The 18,094-nt window shown below is 41.4% G+C and overlaps 1 protein-coding gene across 14 annotated transcripts in view; it reads left to right on the top strand.

The window, feature by feature from the left end:
• MARK3 (microtubule affinity regulating kinase 3) overlaps nucleotides 1–18,094 on the top strand; it is a 115,991-nt gene that overhangs the window by 60,276 nt on the left and 37,621 nt on the right. For 11 of the 14 annotated variants that reach the window (XM_086708724.1, XM_086708727.1, XM_086708721.1 and 8 more), the window contains 2 exons: nucleotides 12,978–13,026; nucleotides 15,951–16,016. In XM_086708724.1, the coding sequence (XP_086564850.1) occupies nucleotides 12,978–13,026; nucleotides 15,951–16,016 (115 nt within the window). Of the gene's footprint in view, nucleotides 1–10,629; nucleotides 11,235–12,975; nucleotides 13,027–15,950; nucleotides 16,017–17,455; nucleotides 17,643–18,094 lie in introns of those variants that run through there. The other 3 variants (XM_086708723.1, XM_086708726.1, XM_086708725.1) reach the window with 3 other exon arrangements.

Here is an 18,094-nt window from a genome sequence, read left to right as displayed (position 1 = left end):
GTTTGGCTTCTTTCAAACCTTCAGTGAATAGATTGTACCATTTCTCTCCAGCTATTTCAGAACTTAAGAAAGAAGGGGAACTTCCTAACTTTTTTTTTTTTTTTTAACTTTTGAGAGACAGCACAAGTGATCATGGGGCAAAGAGGGAGAAAGAGAGAATCCCATGAGTGGCAGAGACAGGGGAAGGGAGAGAGAAAGAAGGAGAGAGAGATCCCGCCAGGGGCAGAGAGAGTGTGGAGCCTGAAGTGGGGCTCAAGCTCACCCAGTGCAGGGCTCAAACTCACAAACTGTGAGATCATGACCTGAACCGAAGTCAGATGCTTAACTGACTGTGCCACCCAGGGGCCCTGGAAATTACTAATTCTTTTCTCAAATTTAGAAACAGTATCAAAATGCATTGGAAAAAGGGAAGAAGACTACAGTTCAATATCACATCTATTCAAAAACCGGAAATTAAAAGTATTAGCATATAGGACTTAGAATTAAACATTAGTATATTTATCTTTGCTCCCTCCCCCCATTTACTAAATAGTGGTGAAGGAATTAAAAAAAGAAGTGACAGAAGACTGGCTGACAAAGAATTGAACCTAGTTTTGCCAGATGGCATGCGCCCGTGTGTGTGTTGTGTGTGTGTGATGTTTAATAGATTTAGCAACCCTGACTGAGCTGAAACCAAGCCCCTACAAGCAGGAGTTAAGGGTGGAGGTAGATAGAGACTGGTAGCAAAAAGAATCATGCTGAGTCATGCCACAGGATTCAGAACGCTGAGAAATAAGTTCTAACTCCTTTGGGGGGTGGAGTTACAAGTAGAACTGAAAACGGAAAGACTGGCCGAAAATTTGTGCCAGGGCCCTATGCCACCTTCTGCAGCCTGCCCAGTTAGGCATCTTCCCCTCCTCTGCTCTTGTAGATGTTGGGCAGTTTTCTGAAGAGGGTGAATCTAAGAGCCTCTAGACTGGGGACCCCATACCTCAAACAGGGGCCCAACCTCTTTGCTCACTTCCCAGAACTTTGTTAGCCCCTTGTATATTGCCTGAAAAGGAAATCGTAGATTTCTTTTCTGGAAAAATTGACTTCAAGAAAATATAGATACGGGGCACCTGGACGGCTCATTCTGTTAAGCATCCGATTCTTGATTTTGGCTCAGGTCATGATCTCAAGGCTTGTGGTTTAGAGCCCTACATTGGGCTCTGTGCTGATAGTGCCAAGCCTGCTTAGGATTGTCTCTCTCTGTGTCTCTCTGCCCCTACCCCCCCTTAAAAAAAAGAAAAAGAAAAAGAAAGAAAAGAAAATACAGATACAGACATTTGAGTATTTTCTACTGAAGCTCTTTAATCTCTGCCTAGTCATCTTGTGGTCCAGCCCTCATATACATAACACTTAGTCCAGAGTTTTGGGGCTCTCTCTCTCTCTCTTTTTTTTTTAATGTTTATTTATTTTTGAGAGAGAGAGAGAGAGCACGGAGAAGGGGCAGAAAGAGAGAGGGTGACAGAATCCAAACCAGGCTCCAAGCTGTCAGCACAGCACTCAAACTCACAAACTGTGAGATCACAACCTGAGCCTACGTCGGATGCTTAACCGACTGAGCCACCCAGGCACTCGCCCCTCTTTTTAATGTTTATTTATTTATCTTTGAGAGAATTTTTGAGAGGTGCCTCTCTTAAATATGGAAATACACAAGGACAACCAGAAATCTCCAGATACTTGAGAATAACCAGAGACTAAAACAAACAGGAATGAAAAAGAAAAACTGGAAGAGTAAACTAGACTACTTAAAAGAAATGAAAAACTATAATTTGTGTTTTCAAAGATTTAAAAGAGAAAGAGAGTACAATAACAATCGTTATATTTGTGAAAGAACATGATGCATTGAAAAAGGACCATTGAGGAAGGGTAATTTATGGTATTGGGAAGGAAGTCAATAAAAGGGTTGGAAAATAAAGTCAAAGAAATTTCTCAAAAAGTAACAAAAATTCAAAGACTTTGAGAATGAAGGAAGATATGGTATAAAATTGAAGTATCTGGGCGTGCCTGGGGGCTCAGTCGGTTGAGTGTCTAACTTCGGCTCAGGTCACGATCTCACAGCTTGTAGGTTCAAGCCCCGTGTCGGGCTCTATGCTGACAGCTCAGAGCCTGGAGCCTGCTTCTGCTTCTGTGTCTCCCTCTTTCTCTGCCCTAACCCACTTGCATTCTGTCTTTGTCTCTCTCAAAAAGTAAACATTAAAAAAATTTTTTTTTAAATTGAAGTATCTATCCAGGAGGTGTAGTTTGTGATAAAAAGAACTGACTTTAGGAGAGGAAGTTATCAAGGAACGGCAAAAGGTAGTTTCCCAGAACCGTGTAATCTGAACTTCCAGATTGAGAGGCTTGGTGCCCAGTGCAAAATGACTAAAGGCCCACAGTATATCTAATGAATGCTAATGCAGCACAGATATTAAATCTCTGGTACCATTAAGATTTAAATACATCAAGGTTAAGGAGAATGAAGAGGAAAAATTAGGTCACAAACAGAATTGTACCAAATGGCATCACACTATTCTGCATTGTTGTGAGCTGGAAGATAATGGAGTGAGGCCTTTAAAATTCTGAGCGAACTGGATATTCACAGGCAAAGATTGAAATTGGACCCCTATCTTACACCACTGACAAAAATTAATTCAAAATGGATGAAGAACTTAAACAGAAGACCTGAACCATAAAGCTCCTAGAAGAAAACATAGGGAAAAGCTCTTGGACGTTAGCTTTGGCAATGATTTTTTGGGCATGACACCAAAAGCACAAGCAACAAAAGCAAAAATCAACTAGTGGAGAAGTTCAGGAAAAGAAACAGTCAACAAAATGAAAAGGGAACCCACAGAATAGGAGAAAATATTTGCAAACCATATATCTGGTAAAGAGTTAATATCTAATATAGATAAGGAACTTCTGCAATTCAGTAGTAAAAACAAAAAACCCGAATGATCTGATTAAAATGGGCAAAAACCTACCTTTTTTCAGTGAAGACATTGGAATAGCCAGTAAGTCCATGAAAAGGTGCTCAACCTCACTCATCATCAGGAAAATGCAAATCAAAACCACGAGATCTTTCTCACCTTATATCTGTTAGAATGGCTGTTGCCAGAAAGGGATAAATGCTGGCCGGGTTGTGGAGAAGCGACGACCTTCGGGCACTCTTCATTGGTGGGAATGCAAACTGTTGCAGCTGCTGTGGAAAACAGTATGAAGAGTCTTCAAACAATTAACAGGACAGCCGCCTTATGATCTGGCAGTCTCCCTTCTGGGTGCACATCCATAGGAAATGAAGTCACTGTCTCAAAGAGATATCTGACCTTCACTAGCCAAGACATTAACATACAAAACAGATGGATAAAGAAGATGTGAGATCACGCACACACTCATGCAGGAATATCATTCAGCCACGAAAAAGGAGATCTTGCTGTTTGAGGCAACGTGGATGCGTCTCAAGGGCATTAAGTTAAACAAGCGAGATGGAAAAAGACAAATATTGTATGTTCTCACTTCTATGTAGAATCTTAAGAAACCGAACTCCTAGAAGCAGAGGGTAGGCAGTGGGGGGTGGGGGAAATGGGGAGAGGTGGATACAAAGGATACAACTTCCCGTTATGGGGCGCCCGGATGGCTCAGTCAGTGAAGCATCCGACTCTCGGTTTCAGCTCAGGTGGTGATCTCTCCGTTTCGTGAGTTCAAGCCCCGAGTTGGACTCTGCACGGACGGTGTGGAGCCTGCTTGGGATTCTCTCTCTCTCTCTCTCTCTCTCTCTGCCCCACCCCCACTTGCGCTGTCTCTGTCTCTCTCAAAATAAATAAAAAAAAAAAAAAAAAAAAAAAACTTCCCCGGTTCTAAAGATGGTTAGTGTGCAGGGATCTCACGTACAGCACGGTGTTTGGCGTTAACAATACTGTGTTGTATATTCGACACTGCTGTGGACGTGGCACCACCATGACAACAATGAAATGGTAATTACGTGAGGCGAAGGGTGTGTTAACTGACTTCATTTTGGTAAAGATTTCACAAAATATAGGTGTTTCAGATCATTACATTTTATACCTTAAACTTTCACTGTGTCACATGTTAATTATATGTCATTGAAGCTGAGGGGGCATCTAGTGGCTCAGTCTGTTAAGTGTCCGATTCTTGATCTCTGCTCAGGTCATGATCTCCCAGTTCGTGAAATCAATCCCCAAGTCAGGCTCCACACTGAGCATGGAGTCTGCTTGAGATTCTCTCTCTCCCTCTCTCTCTCTGCCCCTCCCCTGCCCAAGCTCTGTCTCTGTCTCTCAAAATAAATAAACATCTTTTCAAAAAACACCTTTTAAAGTTGAGGGGAAATTTTTCTGAGAGAAAAATCTAATCTATTGGGTTTTTTTAATGTTTTTTTTGAGAGGGAGAGAGAGAGACAGTGTGAGCAGGGGAGGGGCAGAGAGAGAGGGAGACACAGACTCCCAACCAGGCTCCAGGCAGCTCCAAACTGTCAGCACAGAGCCTGACACAGGGCTCGAACTCATGAACTAGGAGATCATGACCTGAGCTGAAGTTGGATGCTTAATGGACTGAGCCACCCAGGAGCCCCAAGAAAAATCAGTATATAATTCTTTACCCAGCCAAACTGTCAATCACATGTGAAGACAGAATCAAATATTCTGGGGCATGCAAGGTCTTAAAATTAACCATTTACTTACCCTCACTTGGGAACTATTGGTGGGATATACTTACCCTCACTTGGGAACCACAACAAGAGAGAATACCAAGAAAGAGACAAGTGTAGGATCCAGAACAGGAAATCCAACAGAGTGGGCCTTGAGAACAGGGCAGAGGCCTTCAAAATATGAATATCTATAAGGAAAAAAAATTACTTAACTGTGAAAGTATTTTGAAAGATTTACACCTCTGTCACAGAGTTTAAGGGTGAATTAGTAAAGTGAGGGATACATAGAAAACTTAAGTAAACAGGGACACCTGGATGGCTCGGTTGGTTCAGCATCTGACCTGATTCAGCTCAGGTCATGATCTCATGGTTCATGGGATTGAGTTCTGCATTGGACTTCATGCTGATGGCATGGAGCCTGCTTGGGATTCTCTCTCTCCCTCTCTTTCTCTCAAAATTATTTATTTAATAAACTTAAACAAAAAAACTTAGGTGAACAAAATTACCAAGGAAGTTATTGGCTCCAAGAAAACCAAAAATAAATAAAAAAGATGGAAATGCATTCCATCCATGTAAATATTTATATAACGTAAACTGAATGATTTAGCCAAATGCTATCATAACTGATTAGGAAGAAGGAGGGAAGGGACATACCGTGGGGGAAGGACATAAGAGCGTGAAGTCTTCACTGCCCATATTAAGAAATCAGTAAAGGGGCACCTAGCTGGCTCAAACAGTTGAGCATCTAACTCGTGACCTCAGGTCTCAGGTCTTGATCTCAAGGTCATGAGTTCATGCCCCACATTGAGTTCCACACTGGGTACGTAGCCTACTTAAATTCAGTAGATAATGGGGTTGGGGAGGGGCTAAACAAATCCGTGAACAGCAGTGCAAGCAGGCTATTTAGAAGTAAGGCAGCAAATGGCCAGAGTTGAAAATGCTCGCTATAGTAGGTAGCTACAAGAAAACGTCTAAAATGGAAAATTAAGGAAGCATTACATTCTGGCTTTTTAGAAATAAGTAGGTAAACAGTAGGTGAAATAGCTAAATAAGTTGAAAGGATTGCTTCTGGGAACTTCACAGAGAAGAGAGGCAAACAGAAGAGGGCAGGGATGAGTTTGGATAAGTCACCAACAGTGCCTGCCTTGGCAGACACAGGTCTTACTTCCTTAACTCCATAAAAGGTCATGCAAATCAGTGAACAGGAGTATATAATCTGTGGAAAATAATCGAAAGATATACTTAAGTAATTAATAGGACAGATGGTCAGTATTCAAGTAAAAATGTTCAACATCCTGTAGATACCATTTTCTCATCACTCAGATCTGCAAAAAAAACTAGTGATGCGTAGTGTTGGCAAGAGTGTAGAGAAATAGGAACCCGCATATTGTTGCCAATAGTGTAATATATTTCAATCTAGTAATATAGCACTAACAAAGCTTTAAAGGCATGCATGCCCTTTGGGGGTGTCTGGCTGGTAGAACATGTGACTCTTCATCTTGAGGTTTTGAGTTTGAGCCCCACGCTGGGTTGTAGATATTACTTTAAAAAAATAAAATCTTAAAAAAAAAAAAAGTGTGTATGCCCTTTGGCCCCCATTCGCTTTCTAAGACTCTACCTTGCCAGTACATTTGCATAAGTGTACAAGAATGTATATACAATAGTCCCCTCCTATCCAAGAGGGGCATGTTCCAAGACTCCCTATCTGAAACTATGGATAGTACCAAACTTGCATATACTACGTTTTTCCTATACACACACACACCTATGATAAAGTTGAATTTACAAATTAGGCATAGTAAGAGTAGCAATAATGACTAATAATAAAGTAGAATAATAACAATGTACTGTAGTAAAGTTCTATGAATGTGGTCTCTCTCAAAACATCTTACTGTACTGTACTTCCCCTTTTTCTCTTGTGATGATGTGAGATAATAAAATGCCTAGTGATGAGGTGAAGTGAGGTGAGTGATGTAGGCATATGACAGCGTTCAGCTACTCCCGACCTTTTAACTATACATCAGAAGGAGCATCATCTGCTTTTGGACTGAGGTTGATCATAGGGAACTGAAACTGCAGATGAGGTCGAGGAGCGGGGCACTACTGCACAAGGATGTTCAGTTTAATGTTATAATAGCATAAATTTATTAGTAACCTACGTGACGTCAGTAAAATCCTAGTTAAATGCATTGTAATACACCCAGACGTGTCATATCCCCACATCTCTAGACATCTCTTCCTAGGTAGGAAAGGTCATTGCTTTTGGCTAGTGTTGTTAGACGGTCTTTAATAATGCTGCTAATTACCTTATTTCCCTATCATCTGTTAACTTTCCTATTCTGTTCTTTATTTCAAGACATTTAATGTCAGGGTGGTTCTCAGAGCAACTGGAATCTCTGCCTGTCTTAAATTTTGCCTTATGGCACTGGCTGTCACATTTACTTGACTTCAGAGACTCTCCCTAGAAGACTCGCTTGCCTTTCACCCACCAGCAGCCTCCCACCCACATGGTGAGAAGGAATAGGATTTGCTCTTCTTGTTACCAGAGATCAAAACACAGCAATTTCCAGCTACCTTGTCTTTTTTAAGAATTCCCCTTTTAGCCAAAACAAAAAACAAAAAGCTTTGTTCATTCTCAACCTTTTTTCTTAAAAATCAGATTAATTGGGGGAAGGGAGATTAAATACAGTTACGTGATTCAAAGTTCAAAGGACAGAAAAAAGTATAGAAGGAATGGTCTTCATTCAGCCCTTGACTTCCAGTCACCCTGATCCTGCTTCTGGGACAACCAGTAGCATCAGTTTCTGTTTGTCCTTCCAGAGATACTCCGTGTACAGAAAAGTGAAGACCTGTATTTTTCCTTTTTCACACCAATGCATTTTCTTCACAATTTCTTCTTCATTAAACTCTGTGGGTTTTTGCCAGCCTCTCTCCCTTGGTTTTATCTGAGAGAGGCTTTGATTTATCCTTTCGTTGAGCAAAGCTGCAGGGAGCAGCATAGTAAAACAGGAACAGAGATTCCTGCACAGTGAAGAGGAAGAGCAGGTATATCACCTTTCCGTCTTTCCTTCCTAAAGCACCCTCGAGATGCCCCAGGACCTGGTATGCTGTTGGTCAATAGATTCCCGGCCCCGCGTGTAGGTCTGTGGTAGGCATTAGACCCCGGTATCCGGATCTCATGGTCTCTGGCTGCCTTGTCTGAGTCTCTGTTGTGGACCCCAGCTCTTTCCTCTTTGAAATGTTTGCTTTTCGGTGTCTCTGTCTTTTCATTCTGCACAATTAGGCAGTGTTGCATCATTCCAAGGATGTCATCTCTAAGCTGGTAATTCTACAGAGTTTATCTCTAGCCCAGAATTTTTTCTTGAGGTCCGGACACACATACTATGCTGTGTTTGCACTGGCCTCCAGCACCCCTCGCACTGCTTGTCCAAAACCAGCTCAGTCTGCCCCGCTGTGCTGTGGCTCAGACCATCACATCTTCTCTGTCTCAGAGTGGCACCCGAGGTGTCAGCGTCCCCTTGGCCTCTGACTCCTTTACCCTCTGGATGTTTCTTGACTGTGTCTCCTTCTCTTTATCCAAGACTGCAAATAATTACTCGTGAATCTTAGATTTACAATACGGCTGTTTTCTATTAAAGAAGGTGGTCATTATGTTTGCTTCATGATTTCTACCACCTAAGTTGTCGTTCAGCCTGTCACTCAGCTGCCCTGAAAAGCACAGGCCGTCCACATTACAGCCTCTTCCTCCTGTCTTGTACCTGTGTATCTGGAGAGGCGAGCCTTGACCCCAGTTTTATATGACCCCTTCCTCCCCACCCTTCATGCTTTATTTTTTATGCTCTCACTTCATTTTACATTACTTGGTAAACTGTCTTTTTCCAAAGATCATTTCCGGACGTCCCAAGTCCTGGCTGTTGGGACATTTCTTTACTCTCTGGTACTGTATATTTGGTGTCCTTCGTATTCTGATCACCAGGATCCTGAATCTTTGCCTTTGAACATGTTGGTTCTCCTCCTGGGTGACCAGTTCCTAGAGGACATGGAGATGTTAGGAGGATGCAGATTGGTCACTTTATCCATTTCAGTGGTTTTTTCATTTTGTTTTTTTTTACAACTAGCCTCTGCATAAGATTGAAAAGGAATATAGAGAAATACGGTAAATTAATATGGTAGAAATAGGTGATTTCTCTTCAAGTGTCCTTTTATAATAAAACTTTTTTTCTTTCTATAATCTATTTATTTTTTATAATTTACATCCAAGTTAGTTAGCACATGGTGCAATAATGATTTCAGGAGTAGATTTCAGTGATTCATCCCCTATGTATAACTCCCAGTGCTCATCCCAACGAGTGTCTTCCTCAATGCCCTTTACCCATTTAGCCCATCCCCCCACCCGTCCAGCAACCCTCTGTTTGTTCTCTGTGTTTAGGAGTCTCTTCTGTTTTGTCCCCCTCCTTGTTTTTATATTATTTTTGCTTCCCTTCCCTTATGTTCATCTGTTTTGTATCTTAAAGTCCTCATATGAGTGAAGTCATATGATATTTGTCTTTTTCTGACTAATTTCGCTTAGCATAATGCCCTCTAGTTCCATCCACGTAGTTGCAAATGGCAAGACTTCAGTATAATAACAAAACTTTTAAAAGAATGCTGTTACTACCCATCCCTCCGTCGGGCCCCATTCACCTTTCCTCTGGGTTTCACAGCGCTTCCCTCGGCATACCCTCTGCTGTAAGTCATGGGTTGTCTGTAGTAGATTAGTCGCCTACTGCTCTCTAACAAATCACTCCAACACTTAGCAACTTAAATGAAGCCATTTGTTATCTAACAGTTTCTGCGAGTCTTGTGTTAGGGAGTGACTTAAGGGGGTAGTTCTGTCCCAGGGGCTCCTGGGGAGTTTTGGTAGGAGCCACAGCTACAGGCATCTGCAGACTTGACTGGGGCTCGCAGCTCTGCTTCCAGAGGAGCCCTCTCACCTGGCTTTGTCTAGGGGCTGCATTTCCTCACAGGCCATGGGCATGAGGCCTCAGTACCTTGCCATCTGGGTCTGTCCATCGGAGAGTTTAACGTCCTCGTGACACACAAGCAAGTGATGTGTGAGACCTGGAGGGTGCCATGTGCCTTTCAGGACCTGGTCAATCTCTGAATGCCCCCCACCATCACTTCTGCCTTACTCAGTTCATTCAAAGCAGGTCACTAAGTATACCCCTCACTCAAAGGCAAGGATATTATGTTCTATCCTTTGCAGGGAGGATTATCAAAGAATTTGTGGACACCACAAATTTTAGAATAAAAAATCTTTAAAAAAAAGAATTTTAAAACCACCATGCCTGGGATGCTTGTTGAAAGAAAGATTCTCGGGGTGCCTGGGTAGCTCAGTCGGTTGAGCATCCAACTCTTGGTTGCAGCTCAGGCCATGATCCCAGGATCCTGGGATCGAGCCCCACATCAGACTCCATGCCCACTCAAGATTCATTCATATTCTCTCTCTCTCTCTCTCTCTCTCTCTCTCTCTCTCTCTCTCTCTGTCAAAAAGGGTGGGGGGTACCTGGGTGGCTCAGGGTTGAGTGTCCAACTCTTGGTTTTGGCTCAGATCATGATCCCAGTGAGTTTGAGGCTCTGAGCCTGCTTGGTTGGGATTCACTCTCTTCCTCTCTCTCTGTCTGTCCCTCCCCTGCTCACTCACACTTTCTCTGTCTCAAAAATAACGTAAAAAAAATGTTTGTTTGTTTAAGTACGATTCTCAGTCCCATTTCTGATCTAGCGAGAGGTAGGGCCCAGGGACCTGCAGTTTGCATATCCTTATGATTCTGATGCAGGTGACCTGAAAACCATGCTCGGAAATGCACTGTTCTGCCAGATGGATCCCTTGGTCTTCCTTAAATAGTCTTTTTTTTTTTTTTTTTTTTAATTTTTTTTTCAGGTTTTGTTTATTTTTGAGAGAGAGCATGAGTTGGGGAGAGGCAGAGAGAGAGGGAGACACAGAATCCAAAGCAGGCTCCAGGCTCCGAGCTGTCAGCACAGAGCCCGATACGGGGCTCAAACTCACAGACAATCAGATCATGTCCCGAGCTGAAGTCAGACGCTCAACCCACTGAGCCACCCAGGCACCCCCTTAAATAGTCTTAATTGGTCACGCCATATCTTTCCTCATGTGTCCAAAGCACACTGAGCTCATTTTCTGCTGTAGACCTCTTGTTAAGTCCTGCACAAGTCTGGTTACTAAAGTGAGCTCTTGCCTCCCTTGGGCTCCTGGAATACTGCATCATCTTTTCCTGCTCCTTGGCCCTGAGTACTTTGTTTCAGTTGCTGCACTGCCAGTAGGGATTTAAAACTGATCACCTTCATTTGACCTGCCCTCCTGCCCGCAGAACTATGAAACCACACTGCTTGGTGGTCAGTACGTGTGCCAGAGGAGTGCTGTGTGCCAGGCTTGGTCTCAAGTACAGTAGTGAAAGGACACGGATGTGCCCCCTCCCCACAGGTCCACAAAAGTGTGTCCTCACACTTGAAAGACATTGTAATGAGGAAGCAAACAGACCGCTCTGGTGTAAAACAAAGATCTTCTCAGGTGAGGTTTACAGAGGATCTGCCTGAGACTTCAAGGACAGAAAGAAGAGACTCTAAGGAAGGAAGGAGCTCTGTATGCTCTCCTACCTGAGAGGAGTCACGGAGTTGGGGTGGCTGGAGCTGAGGTGGGAGGAGCGAGCCTGGGTTTCATTCGAAATGCAGTGTCCTAACTTGTTTTGGCTTTGTATCTAACTTGGAGCTCTCCTAATTTAGCAGTTGTGGAAATAACTGGGAGTTTCAGATTATATGCTACAAATTCAACTATAATGGATTGGAAAACAGGATTTCTATGTTGGCTTGACAGAGGGAAACTACAGACTCAAGCCTGAGTGGTAGTCAGGGTAGTTACTTCTCATCTCAGAACATAAAATGTGAAAATGACCACAGCAGCAACAGGAGAGATTTGTGTTGGAGAGAAAAGTGCCTTTAGAGATGACCCAGCCTTCGGGAAAGGAGTCTTACTCTTCTGACCCCATGTTTTTAGGCCCTGAGCTCGGTTTATAGGTCAGATACATCCATGCCCATCTCCATGCTCTTAGCTGTTAGGTGCCGATTCAATTCTAGATTAGATGTGGTGGGCAGGGCAAGTGCGGTAAGACCCCTGTGATTTCTCCCCAGATTCCTTTCCACATAGTCAGCTGCTCCTCCTTCCCAAGTTCTGCTCAGCCCATGCCTCTCATGGGTTATGGATACTGGGTGTTGGGAGACCTGGTTCTAGTAGCCCAGTTCCCTACAGAAAGAGAGCAGGACCTTCGGAGATCTTTTTTTTTCCTCCCCTTCCCTGGTTTCCACCTGTTTGCAAGAGGGTGGAATAAGATGGTCTCTAGAATTGTTACTTTCTGAGGTCTTCTGACACTAGCCGAGTCCGTACACTGTGCCCCTCTTCTGAATTTACAGCACGTGTGTATACGACAGGTTGATAATTCTCCTTATTCTTTGTGGTGGCTGGACAGCTCTCGGCTTGCCTGGGTGGTTTTTGTTATGGCATCTGCTGGGTTCACTTGTATGGCAGCATTCGGTTGACAAGTTGATGGGGCTGTCCTCTGTTGGAGCAGTGGCTCTTTTCCTACATACAGCCTTTCATCCTTAAAGAGGCTGGACTGGCCTCTTCATTTCATGCCAACATCATTCCAAGAGAGCAAGCCCTGATATTCAACCGCTTATCAAGCCTTTTCTTCAAATTTGGTACTGTCCCACAGGCCAGAGCCAGAGCAGGTCACACAGCCCATGCAAAAGCATGAACATGCGAGACAGGGCTCAGTAGGATCATTAGTGTCACAGTCTGCCACAACTTCCATGCTAAATTACCTGCCTTCTCCAACAAGGATTTCCCAAAGTGGTTTTGTTCAAAGTCTTCTTGTAGAATTACTTGGAATTATCAGTCGAATGCACTTGTGACGTAGTTCTTTAGGACTGTACATGTATGGATTTGCAATATCTGCCCCTGGGTAGGTACTGAATCAGACTAAGTTTCATCACAGACTGTTCTTGCCTAAATGGTCTCATATGTTCAGGATAGCAAAATATAATGCAGATTGTTATATCATCCTCCTCTGGGACTTCTGCTTTTTCAGGAGATAAAACTGAAGCATTTATAGCTACCCTGGACTCTCATACTAGTGTTAGATGTGGACTGTTGAACGTTAGCAATGGATCAGTTATCTAAGAGATTTAAATTTGTATTACAACAGTGGAATAGAATGTTTAATAACCTGTGCTGGGGGATTATGTGTTTGTTTTTTAGCTCTTCAGAGAAGTAAGAATAATGAAGATTTTAAATCATCCAAACATAGGTACTTTCTGCTTTCTTAAATACTTTTGGGTCTAAATGCATTCCATTTTGTGTCTAAACATACATCCCAGGAGTGGTAGGAGATTCCTTCCTTCCTCCCAGCCCAGGTACACTTTTCGTAAATCTGTGTTTATACAAATTTTTGATCATTTGTATTAAGTTTTTGAAATTGCTGAAGACAGTCAAAAGCATAGGTATTAAACACTTGAATTTAAAACTTAATGCAGTAGAAACATCTGTAATCAGATTATAATTTTCTAATTTTTAATGCATATTAGAACATAACGTAATTTTATTTCATGGAGAAGGGAATTATAAGTCAGAGTTAAGGTTTCAAAGGTATAACAGTTTTTGCCATGGCATTGTTCTTAAGAAATTATTTGTATATTGAGTTGTATTTTTAAAAATACAGGATACCTGTTATTTAATGGAATTTTGATAGGAATTGTTCTGTTCAGTACAAATTTGTGTTATGTGCCCTTTGTGTGCATAGCTTTGTGCTAGGTGGGATGAGGTGGGAGTGAAAAAGGTAGAAGGGCGCCTGGCTGGTTCAGTCAGTAGAGCACACAGCTCTTGATCTTGGAGTCATGGGTTCAGGCCCCATGTTGGGTGTAGAGCTTACTTAAAAATAAGTGAGTGAGTAAGGATGAGGAAGGGCTGTGGTCCTGCTCTCATCATAATTGTTGGAACAAGGCAAACGTATGCAAATTATTTAGTATTTTGTATATACATCTCAATGAAAGCTTGATCCCACATATGACATAATAGAGCTCTTTTAAAATAATACTTTTTTTTGCACAATGCTATCTCCTACAATCTAAAAATATTATTTCAAGAGTGAAATAGCTGTTAAGACAGCCACTTGACAGCCAACTTAATATCAAAATCAGTTCTAGGAAGTAGAAGGGATGATATTTGATGCTAAGGATACCCTTTCAAGAATTCTTTTTTTTTTTTTTTTAATTTACATCCAAGTTAGTTAGCATATAGTGCAATAATGATTTTAGAAGTAGAATACAGCGATTCATCCCCTACGTGTAACACCCAGTGCTCATCGCAACAAATGTCCTCCTTTAATGCCCCTTGCCCATCTAGCCTGTCCCCCCACCCAGGACCCCTCCAGCAACCCTCAGTTTGTTCTTTATATTTAAGAGTCTCTTATATATCGTCCCCCTCCCTGTTTTCACATTACTTTTGCTTCCCTTCCCTTCTGTTCATCTGTTTTGTATCTTAAATCCCACATATGAGTGGGAGTGATATTTGTCTTCAATTTCACTTAGTATAATACCCTCTAGTTCTGCCCATGTTGTTGCGACCCTATCAAGAATTCTTAAGGCATAAGAATAGAAAATAAAATGGAGCCACAGGAGGGAAAAGCTTACACCCTGTTTCATCAGGTCTAAGCCACATTATTTAAAAGGCATTATTAGTTTCACATACTGCTAAGGAAAAAAAATGCTACCAAGCCATCATCTTATTATTAGTGATATTAGTTAAAATGTGAAAATCTTAGAATCAATAAATATATGTTAGGAGAAGTAGAACAAGGAATATAATAGTGGGAAGAAAACATTTCCTTACTTTTCATTTCAGCCCTTTGTGGTTAGCTAACTCTCGATTTCAGATTCCAGCTTTGCACCAAATAACCAATCACAGCAGCCTAGAACTTGCTAACTTAAACATATTTTGTGTTTTATTTAGTTAAATTGTGCCCTGATTAGACTTCTCTCTACTTACTCCTAAATAACATATCTTTGATAATAGGTATAAATTTCTAAAATTTTACATTTGTATTGGATTCAGAGAGCTTTTGCAGAAGAGCCAGTATTTGCATTGATAATGTTGATGGTTTACCAGCATATATGCCTTAAATTTCTTTAAATTCTTTTTCCTGACAACCTGAATATAACATTTTAGAAATGATACAACTCCTAAAGCCAAGACTACACTATATGTTAACTAACTTGAAAATAAATTAAAAAAAAAAAAAAAAGAAATGATATAATAGTTTTATTCATCAGCTCAACAAACATTGCATACTATGTTAGACACTTTATTTGGTCTGATGCTCTATATTAAAGTATCAGAAAATAGTCTGCAGTAAAAGAGGCTAGCACACCCTCCCCCTTTTTTTGGTAAGTTGAACTGTCAAGTATGCATTACCAAAATAAAGTAGATATGGAAAAAGTGATTCAGTAGTTTTAGACATGTACTTCAGTTTGATTTTTAAATGTGTATATTTCTGATTGATTTGATTTGGTTTGGTAAATTAGCAGTAATAGAAGTATTATTTTTATCTGTAACAAGAGACTGCTATAGCGCAGTCACATTGACCCATTGTAAATAATTCTTTAAAAAGTTCTTTTCAATTAATGATAGCATAATTCCTTCTAATATTTTCCATGTCTGGCTTCAGAATAGTAACAAAAGAACCTTCTTCTCTGAGAACAAGTGAACAGAAATCTCACGTGGAATTGTTCTGTATACCCTTAAAGCCATAATGACAAGTGAACAGACTTAAACTTGGAGGAGTAGAGTAGATCTAAGCAGCTCCTGCAGGTTAGATGTGAAATAAGAACTCTTCCTGAGGGGAAAGGCGGAGCTGCTGGGAAGGCACCTAGCCAGTGTAGACACAGCACAGGACGAGGATGGAGGAGATATGCACAGGTGCATTGCCTAGGCAGCTGAGTGCATGCCAGAGTCACATCACTTGAGCACCCAGAAATTGTTCTTAGGGAATTCCATGCTTTTAAAAGTCAGTTGTTGTGTGCGATAAAATTCCCAAAGAATATTCTCTGAAGAAGGCCAGTTATAAAAATCTTTAACCGGGAAAAAGTTACCGTTCATAGTTACAGTTTATATGTACATTGTATATGCATAAAGACATTTGTTTCTTTTTTTCCTGTATTCTTTCCCCTCCCCCAGTGAAGTTGTTCGAAGTCATTGAAACTGACAAAACACTGTACCTAATCATGGAGTATGCAAGCGGAGGTAAGAATTTTAAAAGGTTTTTCTTCCTTTCTCCCTTTTAGAAGAATGCGCAACCACACTGCCCGTATGGATGATTGTTCGGGTTTCGTTTACCGTCCAGAGTTGTAATACAGCAGCAGGGGATCAGGAAGGAAAGCTGTCTTGGCTCTTCTGTGGGTTGCTATTAAGTACTTCACTATTAGCATTAATAAGTGATGATATCCAAAACTTGGAATTTTTGATTGTTGCAAGATGTACATAACATAAAATTCAGCATTTTAAGTGTACAGTTCTGTGGCATTCAGTACATTGACATTGTTGTGCAACCGTGACCACCATCCATCCCCAGAACTTTTCATTTTCCCAAACTGAAACTCTGTCCCCATTAAACACTAATCTCCCTCTCCTCCTCCCCAGCCCCTGGCACCCCCCATTCTTCTCTCTGTCTCTATGAATTTGACTCCTCTTAGGGACCTCATAGGAGTGGAATCATACAATACTTCTGTGATTCGTCTGTTCCACTCAGCATAATGTCCTCAAGGTTTATCCATGTTGTAGCATGTGTCAGAATTTCCTTCCTTTTTAAGGTTGAATAATATTCCATTATGTATATACATACACCACATTTTGTTTATTTTAAGAACTTGAATTTTTAAATATATCAGTGCCTTAGCCTGTTTGAAATAAATGTGTACTGTATATTGGATCGTTTTCTTTATCAGATAATAATGTCATTGGTGTTCCTCTTTCCCAAGGCCAGAAATGGTGGTTGCAGTGCATACATTTAGATTTTCCTTAAAGATTAAGGATTAGTCATTTTTTGCCTACAGGGTTGTATACATATAGCCATTTTTCTGAAATGCATGTATATAACTATTGTCTTTTACAAAGATTGTCATTTTGGGGTTGAGGTTGGGTTAGGCTTGTAGTTTTTGGACCACATGTGAGTCTCCTTGTCTTTCGACAGTGGAAGCTTTCTTACTGGTCCTCGCATGCTCCTACCACTACATAGTGCCCGGCACATAGCAGATGTACTCAGCAAATAAGAACTGACCTGCATTTATGAAATTACAAATTACTGGGGACATATTCTGCTTAACTCTGCAGTATAGCTTTGACTGTTTTGATTACAGTAGAGTTTTATTTTATTGTTAGCACTTTGATGAGTCAGAAAATTGAGTCACAGCCTCTTTGCAATGAAAAGATTGTCAACCTGTTGTGGGCAAGAATGAGTTTACAATAGGCAAACCTTTGACACTACTTTTTCGTACCCCTAATTCAGTATTAGTTGTCTGATTTAGAGTTTAAATGTTTGATTTGAGAATTATTTGGGATTTTCCACAATTAAGGAGTAGTAGGAAGAACTGAAACTTTAATTGCAGAACCAAAAATCTATATGGAATTCTAATGCTTTCTACTTGTGTTACAGAATTATGTTCATAACCTTTTCATTGGTGTAGCTTCTGCAGCGCACAAGTGCTTTCTCTTACCTGATCTCCTTTGACCTTCACAATGACTCCTTGATGTGGCCAGGCAGTGAAGGATGGGCTTTTTACCCTTGAAGAAATGGAGGCTGGGAAGTCATTGTGGTCACGCTGTCAGGCCTGGAGCCCGAGCCTTCTGACAGTCGATAGCCTCTCCTGAGTGGTCAGTTGGTCGTGGCTTTCTGTTCCCATGTATTTTAGGGGTCATAGAGATTGCTCTTCTGTAGGGGCAAGGCAAAAACATCTTAGAAACATCCACTTTTAGTAGAAAGAGGGTGGGCTTTTAAAAACACAGACGTGGGGTCAGTCCAGCCAGTGCCTCTCATTGACAGTGTGATCTGATAAATTAACATGTCTCTGAGCCTCTTAGTGGACATGCTAACACAGCCCTCCTTTGAGGGCTCAGTGCGGGGCTCAGCGCTGTAACGGGCACTGTTCATTGGTGATGTGGTTTTCTGGCTTGGGCTGTTTTAATCAGCTCAACAAAGCACTGTCTCCAGGACATCTGTTTTATTGTTGATACATTTGCCATTTGGAACAACCCAGAGTTTCATAAATTGACTACCTACTCCTCCCTAGCCTGGTATTTTTCAGTTTGGTAGAATCATAGAATTT

The sequence above is a fragment of the Puma concolor genome, chromosome B3, assembly GCF_028749965.1.
Source record: "Puma concolor isolate L17-30 chromosome B3, mPumCon1.1.hap2, whole genome shotgun sequence".
NCBI lineage: Eukaryota > Metazoa > Chordata > Mammalia > Carnivora > Felidae > Puma > Puma concolor.
The sequence above is the reverse complement of the archived record's forward strand: the minus strand, read 5'-3'. Positions and strand labels throughout refer to the sequence as shown.